This window comes from Calypte anna, chromosome 5A (assembly GCF_003957555.1).
Source record: "Calypte anna isolate BGI_N300 chromosome 5A, bCalAnn1_v1.p, whole genome shotgun sequence".
In the NCBI taxonomy this organism is placed as follows: domain Eukaryota; kingdom Metazoa; phylum Chordata; class Aves; order Apodiformes; family Trochilidae; genus Calypte; species Calypte anna.
In genome coordinates, this window is record NC_044251.1 from 25,771,656 (window position 1) to 25,785,960 (window position 14,305).

The 14,305-nt window shown below is 34.9% G+C and overlaps 1 protein-coding gene across 1 annotated transcript in view; it reads right to left on the bottom strand.

Annotated features, from left to right (window-relative positions):
- Positions 1–14,305, bottom strand: part of EML5 (EMAP like 5) — a 90,793-nt gene that overhangs the window by 19,357 nt on the left and 57,131 nt on the right. Inside the window, exons 21-29 of the mRNA XM_030452089.1 lie at positions 13,790–13,931; positions 11,855–12,007; positions 10,924–11,055; positions 9,801–9,889; positions 8,894–9,070; positions 7,419–7,620; positions 6,299–6,425; positions 4,739–4,753; positions 2,229–2,237 (exon numbers count right to left, since the gene is read on the bottom strand). Coding sequence (XP_030307949.1) covers positions 2,229–2,237; positions 4,739–4,753; positions 6,299–6,425; positions 7,419–7,620; positions 8,894–9,070; positions 9,801–9,889; positions 10,924–11,055; positions 11,855–12,007; positions 13,790–13,931 — 1,046 coding nt within the window. The remainder of the gene's footprint in view (positions 1–2,228; positions 2,238–4,738; positions 4,754–6,298; positions 6,426–7,418; positions 7,621–8,893; positions 9,071–9,800; positions 9,890–10,923; positions 11,056–11,854; positions 12,008–13,789; positions 13,932–14,305) is intronic.

A 14,305-nucleotide genomic window follows, 5' to 3' on the forward strand; every position in this document is an offset into this window, starting at 1 on the left:
TGATTTGTCACAGACAATCCAACAACAGCCTTAATACTTGTGCTCTAGAAATTGTTAAAACACAGCATAAGGAGCCTGTCTTCCACTTGGCACCCTCATATTTGACACAGAGCACTCAAGCCTTCCAGACCCCATACCCCCTTACTTCATTTATGGTCCTGAAAGATAGAGGGAAAAGTGAGCAAGGCAAAAAAAACCAAACCAAAAAACCAAAAAACAGGAAAGAGTATGTCAAGTTTCAGGAAACCAGTGGACATGGTTCTGGCTCAGGTTTATGTTACTGGACCTGAATTGGCTGTGACTAAAGATTTCTCTGCTGCCCAGATCTAGAATGTGGCATTTTTATAACATTTGCTGACTACTCCTTGCAAATAGGAGAAATAAAACGACTTCACATTATATAACCACTTGAAAAGACCATCTATACTTGAAGGCAATGTAAACAGATAAAGATACAAGTTGATTATCATCCTTAGCCAGTCGTTAAGACTACATTCACATCTGCACATCACCATACAAAAGAAAAAAGTGAATGTATCATTGGTCAATAAAACCTGACAATTTATACTCAGCTATATTATATCACAGGTCACCTAAACAATTTAAGCAAGTACTCACTTACGAAAGACTAACTCTATATTAATTGAGAGCAGCAGAACTGGATTGCAAATTACAAACAGGTTATGTGGGTTTTTTCCCAGTTACGTTTCAAGGTGGCAACTTGTGCATTTAAAAGCAGGTATGTTGAACGACACCAGAATACATTTTTCAAATGCTTTTTTATACATATCTGAAAGCTCAATATATTCCTCATGTGCTATTTAATGTCCACGAACATGACTAATGGCATAAATAACACTCAGTGTTCATATAACTGCATGTGTAACTGGCTGCATGCTCAAAAACTGTACACAAGATGGGAAGGAGAGCATGAATAACATTGTGGGGTGAATACACATAAGGATGGAGTCAGTTTAAGCATACAGAAGGAGAGTTACAGCCATCTATCATAGGGGAAATAAATACCTTAATATTGGCACTATATTTTAAATTTGAAAATAGAATTGGTGTATATATGTAAACATATAAATATTTCTTGTATCAGACCACCAAAATGGAAGCATTTTGAAGTAGTTTGTGAAACAACAACAAACTTCTCATTTCCAATATAATTATTTTTCCATAATTATTATTGGAATTATTAAATTCCAATATAATTATGTTTCCATATACATGCTACCCATGCTCCCTTGTACAATATTGTTGGAATTCACTCCCTACATTTATTACTGTTAATGAATTCCTAAAGTTATTAGCAGAACAAGGAATGGTCTTCTATGGTTAATATAAACTGCCAGTAGATTGTTGAGTTCCATGTTAACTTATGACAATATCAACTGAAGCATTTATTTCTGCTTTAAAAAGTGTTATTTTGGACAGTGTTATTTTTGTTATTTTGGTATCGTAAAGCAAATTAAAGCTCCTGGTACAGCTTCCTGTGAGAGTCACCACAGCTGCACCTTGTACTTTGTGAGACTTACAGAGAACTTAGCAATTGATTTTGCACTTAGCCTTCAGCATGAAGTGACTTTTACTGCCCTCCCCTAAAGGTTTCAACAAACTTGAAGTAGTGAATTGATTTTAAAAGTAAGGAGTTCTTTCCATTTACTCTCAGTAAAATTTTTCAACGTCACCTGCAAGACTTTAGAGGTCTGATTTCCATTAGAAGATAAACCTGGTAGATTTTATATGCTACTTCCCAATGATAAGTCCTAATTATTTTCATGTGTTCTATGAGCAGTAATGCCATTTTGAACACCCTAATACAGATAGAGGCAATCTAATAGTAAAATATAGTGGCACATGCACCTTGATATGATAGGTGAGACTCTCCCATCAAATATAAACCACTTAATATTGAGGTGGCAAGCTGTCCACTAGGAACTGGAGACAGTGCTAATTCTGTATTTTAATAAGTGTTACTGGAAAATACTATTTGTAACATTGTCAAGTCCATGTAGTAAATTTTACACTGGTGGGTAAAGAAATACCTAGTCTATTGTATGGAACAGAACTACAAAGAATACATTATACATTTAAAAATTTGCAATTCTGAAGAGTTACAGGTATGTGAATGATGTTTTAGCACCCAACATGACAGATGGCTTTTTAAGGAAAATGGGAAATGACAGTAAAATATGGACTAGACAGCAAAACAAAAGCATTACCTGGAACCCCTTTTCAGCAGCAGGTGGGAAAGAGAAAAGGTTTACTTATAGAAGTTGGGTTGAAAGCTAGGTGTCAGTGAATTACCCATAGAAACAACTATTACTAAATTTCTGATTTGTTTACTTCTTAAGATGGGATTATTCACAACTTCATTGGTTTTGTAAATCTATTATTTGAACAGAAAGCTCCCATTCACTTAAATGGGAATTATGAGCGTGTCAACATGAGAATATGATTCTTCAGGAATGATTCCTAAAAAAGGTTAGCTTCACATTAAAACTTTTCTGTTATCTAATTTATTCTGAAAATAAGGGTAAATGGAGAGAGGGAAGAAGCTGATAATAGAAAGTGTCTTGCTACGACTGTTCATTTTGATTCCTGGCTTCTCTCCTCTTCAAATCACACAAGATGACATAGTAAAAGGCTTGGAAGCAATTCTGCCACTAATTTACAGAACATCTGAAGAATCTTTAAATGATACAAAACACTGGGACCTTCAAATACAAGAGAGTTCAGCATGTGGACTGAGTAATGGTATGTAGTAAGGAAACAGGATAGTGATGACTATGAATGATAAATTTTCAGAGCTTTTGGTTGGTTGCAAATCTTTAGTATGTTAAATTTATGGTAAAAAAATTAAACCAGAATTTCTGGCTGTTTAGTGTTGAGATCTCTTGGTACAGCCACTCTTATCTAAGGTACATTAACCGGAGCATCCTCCCTTTAGCACAGACAAATAGTGAACTTTTCAGGGAGTTCAGAAACAGAATGACAAAGGAGTGACATTCTCCAGATTATTCTGCCCACCTCCAGAGATTTGCAGTTCAGCGAGTAGCTGAGCCAAAAAGATTTTCAAATGTAACCAGCCCATGACAGATATTTCTTCTGAATAATTTACCTAGTAAAAAACACACTAGAAAAGCACCTTTGCTAAAGGTATAAACATTTTTCTGATTCTTTTGTGATGCTGCATATTCATAAAGCTATTATGCAACCACACTGGATACACAGTAGATATCTTTTCACATAAAAATATTATATTTTAATATTTTTCAAAAATATAGATAAAGCCATTTTGTGTTTTCAGTAAAATTGTTTCAATTAGAATAATACATTATGGAAACTTTACTTCTAGAGAATGGCAGATCATTAGTAGATGTGCAGTAGACTACACTGCAACCAAATCTTAAAGTGAAATTCCTAACAAAACTTAAACTGAATTAATCCAAAAGAAAACTTCAGTTCTACTATTCACAAGTTTCCAAACACATACCTGAACCATAAGGCTTCAACATACTTCTATTCAGCATATCAACTCTTACAAGACATCACTCTGTTTGTCTTATTTTCTTTCAAATACTGAATCGCTTAGATAAAATTGTTACAAACACCAAGAAAGTCCCAGAATTGTAAGGAAACTCATATATGTCCTGAAGAAAAAAAATAAAGGCAGTGCTGCCTAGAACTAAGAGCTGCTGCAACTCATTTCTCAAGTTAATGTGCTAGCCGTAAAAATGAGTAAGTTCACAGCTACTAGTTATTAAGAGTCAGTGGAAGAAAACTGTTATGCTACACCAATAGCAGAAGCTCACATTCCATACTTCACAGAGAAGTTACCTACCCATCAGACTGCAGTGTTTTGCAGCCTCTTTTTCTTATTCTCTCTTCTACCTAGGGATTCTTTCATTCCTTTCTGCAGAGCTTTAACAAAAAGGAGTGACACTGTTTCGATGCACCTGGTGATGTGTATTTGAATTTTAAATAGACCAACCGGCCTAGAACTTGGATTTTCTATGTCATCCTACAATTTACAATATGAAAGCTAAGCACAATAATAGGTGGGATTCTAATAACATTATAATAAGAATTTTAGTGAATCAGTTTTAAGTACCCAGTTGAGTAATTTCTTGCTTTAAATTCAGGCTACTGTCTGACTACAACTCCTTGCCTCACAGATGTGCTTTTGTGAGACAGAAGCAGATAACATGAGATTTCAGGTGTGCTTTTTCCTCTAGTGCTCTCATATTGTTTATCTCATTTAATACTTTGGGTACTAAAAATCATATTCCTTCCATATAGCTCCAACACAGTGGTGCAGACATGGTGATGCTGCCTGTATATCCACCTCAGGCATTTTTGAAATGTGCTCCCTGCACTTTTCATTTCATGTTGGATGTCTACTCGGGTACAGTGATACAATCTTACAGAAGCCCACAAGCCCACAAGAAGTGGGCAAGCTCTCTGACTACAGCTAAATAGGTCAGGCTGTTCCTTAGTCACTCCAAAGCATTGAGGAAAAGAGGAGATTTCATCACCTCTTCCCACTCTACTTAATGCCCACTCATTTCTACTCAAGCCTGAGAACTAGGCTTATTCTTGGCCCTTATTAAATCAAACTCCTTTTTAACAGCAATGAGTTACAGCATTTGCTTCTATTTCCAAGTATAACTACTTTCCCAAGCAACTTAAGTTATTAAAATACATTCTATCCTGGATTTTGAGGACTTACCTCACTACGCCCTGCCTTCATTGGAAGCAAAAGGAAAGGGAAATAGATATAAAATTAAAATCAGGATCTATGAAAGCAGACTTACTAAAAGATTTACCAGTCTTACTCAGTATTCAGCAGAAGTTAAAATGCATTCAATAGCCATATCCTAGTTTTATTCTTCACAAAAATTCTTTTTTAAGGTCCCACGCTTTTAAAAAATGCAGGCAATGGAATTCTTTCATGATCCTTTACACATTCTAGAACCTAGATGCTTTACTACAGAATTGTCTTTACTATTTTATTTGAAAAACATAATTCACTCGGTTTCTCAAAACAAGTTTTGAATGGTATACAAGAGGTTTACAATTTCATTTCAAAAAAATTAAATCTTTAATCACAGGTTTCCTTTAAAAGAGTAAACATAAACCCAGAACGTTGGTATCATGCACATAACTTCTGCTTTCCACACCGAAGATATCGAATTAATAAACATAATAACCATTTTTCATTCTAAATGCAAGCCATAGCTTTTTACCCAAGCATCCATTCTCTCCCTCAACAACACAATTTTTTTTAAAAAAAGACACCACCAAAACCACAAATGTCAGGTTGCATTTGTCAACAAGGGCATCACAGATCTGTCAGCTCCACTGCAAAAAGAGGCATGTGCATCCTAACAGGATGCAAATTCCTGCAGGGAGTTTCCAATCTGATATTTCTCTGTATCCTTACATCTAATTATACTGTGTTTTTTCCTCACTTTCTACCCCTTAATACTAGCATTCCTCAATTGCCACTGTATTGTGTTACAAATCCTTTCCTTTTCCCTCACATATACTGCCCACATTTATTTGCTGACAGCAACCAACAATTTTTAGGGTCTGGTGCTTAGCTGCAGATTCTGCAACAGATTATGTTCTCGTGGTTACAAATTCTTTTAGTTATTTTACACTTACTTTACTGCTGGTCTTACTCTACTCTGTTTCCATCCCCTTCTCTTCTAAACCATACAACAGTGAACTAAGCAATACATCCAGTTCTGCAAAGCAATCAACTTAATTTTCCAAGACTCATTAATAAAAGCTGCAGAAACACTGTGGACAAAATTTCTCAAAGAAAGGCAGAAGTTATCTGGAGACAGAATCAACATAAGCAGCAGTCACAGCTGAATTGGATTAGCTTGCTGGCAAAAAACAAAAATTGAGAGCTGTCTTTCAGTATAACAATTGTACAGGTTCCTGCTGATAATGCCATTGTGAGGTACCACCCACTATTTAATTTATTTTTAAAAAGAATAAATGATCAAACACCAGCAAAGATCTCAATTATCTCAAGAAACCTCCAAGCATAATAATATACACACATAAATGGTAGTCTGTTGCCCTCTGAAAAAGACATACAGCCTAGTCCCTAGGCAAGACTCTGCTTAAGTTGTGGGCTGTTTTTCTCCAAAGAATTATCTCCACTCTTTTTATACACATCTTTATAATTTATAAATATATTCCAGTATAATTATGTTTTACCATTAATTATAATTTCAGATTGCTTCCTTGGTTAGAATTGTAATTTAGCATTTACCTTTCATCTAAGGTTGGCTCCTTTTGCTGCAGGTGAGGCTTAATTCCAAACATTGGTCTAATGTTTGTTGATAAGGCTTTGATGGTGTAATTAATTTCATTTTCCCTTGTCACATCACTGTCATAACCTAACAAATTCAGAAAGCACAGTATAAAATAAGATACCAGGGAAAAAACCTATAATTTGTGCAGGTTTCAACAATGTGCTGGACTGCATGACATAAAGTAGCAGGTAATCATGAACACAGTTAAAAAAAATTATCTGCAATATCTTTGTGGAAAAAAGATTCAAGAGACATTCAATCCTACACTATTTTGTGTTTGATTGGCCTTAACTGAGGGTGACTAAACCCAAACCTCACTACATGACACCAGCTGTTAAGTCCTGGAAGATTTAGCACCAGGGAGTTCTCCATTTTAGGATGTACCCATTAGGATGGAATGCATGGGGCTCCTACACAATACTTAGGGACAGTCAGGCACATCAAGATAATGTTTACTATAGCAAAAAGAGTGACAGTGCTGTTACCCTTCCATTTTTTTTTCAAACACCGAGACTACTAATGTCAACTTTATGAGTAGCTCTTAACTCAAACTGAAACTGATAGGATGTGATAAAAGTTCTGTTGAAAAAGATGTCAGTGTCTTCTCTTGTAGAGCATAAGAGACCTCTCTTCCTTTCAAGGTATTTTTGAACACATAGCTTGAGAGTGTTCTGTGTAAAGCACCAGAGCCAAGGAAAGGTTAGTAGGCAAAGATGTGCTAACAGATCACAGGCAGGAGCTGAACAAAACTTTGAATACTATGATTTTTGATTCAGAAAGCTAAATTTGACCAAGTCCCTCTGTAGGCAGTCAAATTACTTTGTGAATGTAGTCTTCAATATTTTTAAGCAGAAAGTGCATAAAAAATCTTTTACAATTAATATTTAATATGCCTCTAATATTTAAAGTGTCTCTTCAGTCATTTAGCAGATGCATTAACTGAAGTTAATTTATGACACACAACTGTATTTAAGGTGAAAATAACCCTATATAAGATGATTATCTCTAAATAAACAGTTTTCCATTAGTAAAGGCTTGAGATAGTATAATCCAGATAACCAATAAATTATTACTGACCTCCATCTTCTTCAGAATCTAGATCAGACTCTTCACTGTCACACTGCCTGCTGTCACGATGTCCTTCCATCTCGTAAGTCCAGAGCATCAAAGAGGTATCTGCTCCTCCAACAGTGACCAACAAACTGTCATCATACATCCAACGCACGTTTGTTACATGGGTACTGTGAGCAACATACCTCTTAAATTTTCCAAATTTCCCCTAAGGAGGGAGAAGAAAAGGCATAAATCAAATTTTGATAGAGAAAACTAAAATGAGTTGTCAGTGAATAACAATATGTTCTTAACTCCTTTGTTTATGCTTCAGATGTTTTGCATTTCGCATCACGATTTGCCAAGCTTCCCTCCTCTGTCAGACTCATGAAATGTTAACCATGTTTCTATAACAAGAATGCAAGAATTTATTTATAAATAGACTCCAACAATTCACACTGGATCATTTTTCCTAAGAGAGAAAATAATCTAACAGATTAAGAATAAAATACATGTAGAATATTTGGGGTCAATACCTGTGCATTACAACCATCCTCAGGACTGCAAAGTATTTAAAATCTAACGTATATTTACTGATAAATATAAGTGAAAACTAGAAAGGTTTTAGAAAAGTAGTAAAAATACAATGTGCCTCCATAATGTCATGATGCATGATGAAATTTATACATATAGCTACTCATCCTAAGTGAAAAAAGGGTGAGTTTGGACAGATTGAAAGTTTCCAAAGGTATAAGTGAAACAAGGGTGGGGAAGAAATGTTCAGTGTCTTCCAAAATAAGACTTTAAAGAGCTAAAAATAACACTGATATTAACCACACTGAGGATACTAGTGCCTAAGATATAATTAGACAGTGCCAGTCTCATTGCTATTCTTATAGTTCTTCCTATTCATTGGCCACTGTCAGTGACAGGACACTACATGAGAAACTGCACAAGTCTTTAGAATAGTCATTCTTACTAATTGAAAGTTTAATGCATTGCAAATTACAGTGTAATATTGAATGCCTTCTTTGATTATAAGGACAAAAGCATAGAAAGCACTATTTTGTTCTGGGTGATGAATCTTTAATTTTGAGAAGGCTGTTTTATCAATTAATCCTCTCTCCATGAACAGCTGAAAATTACTTGTTGGGGAAACAGTTCAGAAATATACAGGTTGTGAGCAATCCTGACTTACTTCAATTTAGGCCACATTGGGTTAATGGTTATTGAGGCCTAGTTAGAGGCTTTCTGAGAATGAGCTACTGGGAAAGAGATAACTTAATTGGCAACAGAGGAGGAAAATAATTATGTGGGAAGAAGGTTCCGTGAGAATGGTATGTGTAATTGGAATACAAAGCCACCTGCATGATAAGATGGTGTAAACAAGACTTCTCTATATAAAGTGAGTGCAAGTTGTTAATAAATGATTTCATACAATCATATTGATGTGCACATGGAATCCTTAAGCCTCCGCAGACTGTTTTCCCACAATTACTTACTTTTGCAGGGTATCGAAACAGTTTCACAAATCCAAAATCATCTCCTGTGGCTAACACTTTGCTATCACTAGTGAGGCATGAAGCTGTTACATCCGTGACTTCACCAATTATTGGCCAGATTCCTTCACAGCAAGAGCCCAAAACACTTGTCCATGATGCCCAGCCAATCTTTTCTACCTACAAAAACAATCTGTTTGAGACAGAGCATTCTTCTTCTCATGCAGTTTTCTTCCATATCTGACTTCAAGCAAAAGTCCTTGCACTAAAAGATAAATCACATCTGAAAGATGGTGTTTAAACATACTAACCAGTTATTTTCTGACTATTGAGGATTTCATGAGACCTTTAATTTTACCTTTCTTAACTTCCAGTTCCAAAACCTCTAGAAGCATTTAAAAATTTTTGACCTTATCTGCCCTTCCAGGATAAGAAAAAAAATTAAATTTTTCAACATGGTCTTTCAATCACATAGAAAATATTATATAAAAACTACCCATTTTCACTCTCAGATATAATGCAATTGCTCTGTGTCTGCAGAAACAAGGCAGTATCACAGCTACAATGCACTACACTTGCCTATGTATATTATACACACTATATAGCATTGCTATGTAAAGATAGACATGAGGTCTTCCACAGTGAGGTTAGCCCTAAGTAATCTAACAGATTTTCAAAGGTGTTACCAAGAGAGGCATAGAGTAGTCCAGTGAGATGTTCATTAGTGTGTAAATCAGCCAATCTGCATTTCTTAACAGAAGAGACAAATACATTGTCTATGTATTTTACCATTCTGATTATATTATCTAATTGAACAAAAGCTTTTTCAACAGACTACAGTTTTATACATCATTCCTTCTTATGTGGCATTTAATTTGCAAACAAGTTACGAGGCACTCTATTCCCTCACCTCCAAACTAGGAATTGTCTGTTTCTTCCCACGAGGAGCTTCAAAGAACAACTGCTCTTTTGCACCAGTGTTGACTTGCAAGAGCTTCCCTATAAAACATATTTCATATTGTATATTAATATTAAACAGAAGAGTCCATTAAAAAAATGTATTTTGAAATTTTTATTGCTAAGAGCATTACACAAATTATTTGTTTCCACTGGAATAAGATGCATACATGAACAGTGATTTTGCAAGTATCCTCCAATTATTTGAGTCCCTTGACTCCTTAAATTCACAGTCCTTTCACCTCTCTTTAAAAATTATAATAATGCATCACTTTTCTCTCCTGTTTATTGTTCTCTTATCAGATGGCAGACAAAATATATGATGTCTAACGCAGAGCTTGTTTGTGATAACTGGCTGAGCAGTATACACGGGCTTTTGTGATTGAGAAGTACATATGCTTCCTGGCCAATGGCTGCTTCCAAGCAGCTAACTTCTACTTACCTTTAAACTCTTCCTTTTTTGTGGGAAAAATTCTCATTAATGTTTCTGATCTCTTCCTGTTTTCAAAATTCTCAGAAGAAGTTAACTTATAACACTTTCAAATTAAATTGGACAATTCAAAAGTGATTCTGTAATGAAAGCAGGAACTAACAGACTGCACAACTGCACTGCTTTATTTTTGTGTGAAACACAACTAAAGTTAGTGTTTAAATTAATTGTGGAATATGCCCCAGGCAGACAAGAAATCCAGTCCTTCTGGCATTTTTTGACAAGGATACATATTCCTGAGCTAGAGATGCAAATGCATTATGCAGTGCACTGTTCAAGAAGTAGTTCAAACTATAAACATAGAAGATGTAAAAAAAAAAAACCAAACACCAGAAGCCACAACAAACAAACCCAGTCAACCAACCTATAAAGACAATCTACATAAATTGCACAACCTCTAAAAATATAGATAGTAGTAAAAATTCATAGGGGTCTATTTATTCACATGCTAGAAGCACATTCATAAACTGAAGGAACAGATTTGTCAATGATACCATAAATTCATAACGTAGATACACTGTATTCAGACTATAATATAATCAATTTTCCAGCATGCCAGTAGACTTTCAGAATGAATGCTACTTACCTCTTATGTCCCAGTCCATGTGTGTGATATAGCTGGAGGCTCCCTTGCAGATTCCTACCCGTTTACTGCTCATTACATTGTAAATATCAACAAAGTTGTCACAGGATGCCACAGCTAAGTACTTTCCAGCCCCTAAAATACACCAGTAGAAACACAAGACATTTTCAAAAATTGTAGTGTTCTGTAGATTAAAAACAAGTCCATTCCAGTATTTAGGTTATGCAATTTATATTTCTTTGAAATTACCTAGATAATTTACAAATATTCCCCAACAGACTAATGTCCATACTGCGTAATCTGAATCAGTATGAAACATGCAACCAGTACAGCTTCAAGTACTAAAACTCTGTGATGAAATTTTAAACATTTATTGCACTGAAATGGGTAGTTCTTAGGTAAACAAAAAGCACAAGAACTGGTATCAGTAATTGGCATGAAAATTCTCCTACAGAACAGTATTTTCAATGATGAAGTATTATTAATTTAGGTCATACATTTGAGCTCCTAAGAAAGAGGTGTGAGAGAAAAGAGCAAAGCACTGTAGGGGCAAAAAGTAGAAAAAAAGAAGATGCCAGAACTTTCAGACACGAGTTTCAAGCATTCTCATTAGCTAACAGTAACCTCAGTGAAGACTCAACTTCAGTTCATAGCTGTTTGTATCACTGAACCCAAAGGACCTAGGGAGGGTGCTGAATATCCATGACTGAAAATTGACTGTTGCATTCAGGAAATTAATGTGAGCAAACCTAGTCTAATAATGTCATGCTTAAACGAGAAACTTCACAGCAAGTATTTTTCAAAACTGTAATATCAGTGCTGATTTATTTGCTACATGAAAAGCATTACAACAAATCTCTATTTTATCATGTAAAGGTTATAAAGCATTCTTGAACAACTTTGATATAAAAATCTTTATTTTAAAATCACTTACCAGGAGAAAATCGGATCTCTGAAATAACATCTTTTCTGTGCTGGAAAGAGACCAGATCCTCCAAGGTATCTGCATTGACTATCAAAAAGCTTCCATCGTTGAGACCAACAGCTAAAGCTTTTCCATCAGGAGAAAAGCAGCAACATCTACCCCCTACGAGGAATACAGACACGGCATTCAGGTACATACATTGCACATTCATAGTGCAAAACTCCTCTTTTAAATATATAATTCCATATAGTAAAAGAAAGCTATTCTTACAGTAGATAGTACAATGAAATTTTTTAGATGCTGCCAAGATGATTTCAAGCTCTACAACTGTGTTAGCACACAGAAACTATTGGCAAATGCACTACTAAAACCCAGAATCTTAGATTATATTTACACGCATACTAATTGACATTTATTCCATATTAGTGTTACAGATTAATATCTATTGGGTACATATCTTTTATTTGCTCTCCTTTGCCAATTGTTTGGTACCATTTGCTCTCGTAAGGAGAACACAGCTGACAATAACCTTCTGTATTCACAGAACTCAGGCATTTGCTATCATGGCCAATAAATGTCACTATGACATATAATTCTTTTAATATACATGTCAAGTTTAATTTGAGACATTTTAATTTTCAATCTAAACTTATGTAAGGGCAGCCTATAGAGATCTGTTTCCATGGCAGAATTTCTCACTAGTGTAAATATTTTTCCTTATTGTTTGGTTGTCTAATTAATTTGTAGGCAGTAATCTTTTATTTATCTGACTCCACTACAAAGCTTCTCATACAGTAGTACCCTGTAGCTGCTCTTTCTTCATACTTTTGGTTTAATTTCATTCTGCTGAATACAAATGAGAACAGTGCACCAAAAATATTCTCAGTAGTCTTTTGTAAATTACAAGAATACTTCGGTATGTGCCAGGAAAAATACCTCACTACCACTTGTAAATGTCATCTTGTGATCATCTAGGGTATCTTGAGACTTCTGCTCCTCAGTTACTCACATTTTTTATTTTTTTTTTATTTTTTTTTTTTTTGCAATCAAGCCTTGCTTTTTTTAATTACCAGATTTTGTCATACTACTGCAGTCTGCAGAAGTATCCAGCTCTTTCTATACTCTACACAAGTGCTAAGATCACCAAAGCATCTCAAAATGTGTCTCATTAGCAAATTAAGTCATCACAGTCCTTATTTTTCTGCCAAAACTACTCTTAAAAATATTAAGAAATATCATCTTTAAGACTTGAGCAGACTTGAAAGTTTCTTGCTTAATCCTCATTTTTGCTAGCTCACAACTCTTATTTACTTTATCAGTTGAAATAATCTGTAAGATTTGGATGAAAGTGCTTTACCTAACACCAAATAACAAAGCTTATTGTACTTCTTTGTCTATCAAAGGAAATATATCACTAAAAGCCTGTAAAAGCCAGTCTGGTCTAACCTTAAAAAAGTCTCATTATATGTTACTCAAAACAGATTTTCCATCTGTCAAAATAGAAATTAGTTATATAGTATACAATGAGTAAGATTTCTATGATACTTCTCTTTCCTTGTTGTTCCAGATTCCTCTAACACTCATAAAGAAGATACATTCAACACTACTGTAAGATCTCTTCCAAAAATTTCAAGATTCAAAGTCCACTGCTCAAAAAAGCTTGCAATACTATAAGCAACATGGCAGATTTATGTAATTGACACTTACTGTAAATTCACTGACTTACAAAAACATTACAATTACAAATAATCTTAAGAACAGTATTACACAGAAACCTTTAATACAGATTCATTAGCTCCAGGGCCACATAACTTGTGAACATAGCATCAATAAAATAATTTAAGCAAAGAAAAAAAATTATTCAGTCTTGCTTTTGAAAGATTCATAATGCTAATAAATGTCAACTGAATTAAGTTAAATATTTTTTCATTCTAAGCATCTTACCCTTCTTCAATTTGCGAACAGCTAACATACAATGGCTAGGAGATAAATCCCATATTCTTAAGGTTTTGTCATCACTTACAGTGGCACAAATAGGTAAATGAGGATGAGTAGCTAGACCCCAAACTTCCCCCTCCATGTGACCCTGAAAAAACACAGTATATCAGATTCCTTTGTATTTTAAACTGAAACATTAAATACTGCATTTAAAGAAGTTTAAAAAATCACAAAACATGCATATATTTAGAGGACAGTAAAGAAATATCAGGATAGAAACAGAGAAAACCTGAAAAAAACCCTCACCCTGCTACTTACAGCAAAAGTGCAAATTATAGTAAATACTACTGAGGAAACTTCTCCCTGAGAAATAATCCTCACATGTAGCTCACATGGCCAGCAGCTCAAGGGGGGTGATTCTCCCCCCTCTACTCTGCTCCCATGAGAGCCCAAATAGAGTACTGTGTCCACCTCTGGAGCCCTTGGCACTGGAAAGACATGGACCTGTTGAAGTGGGTCCAG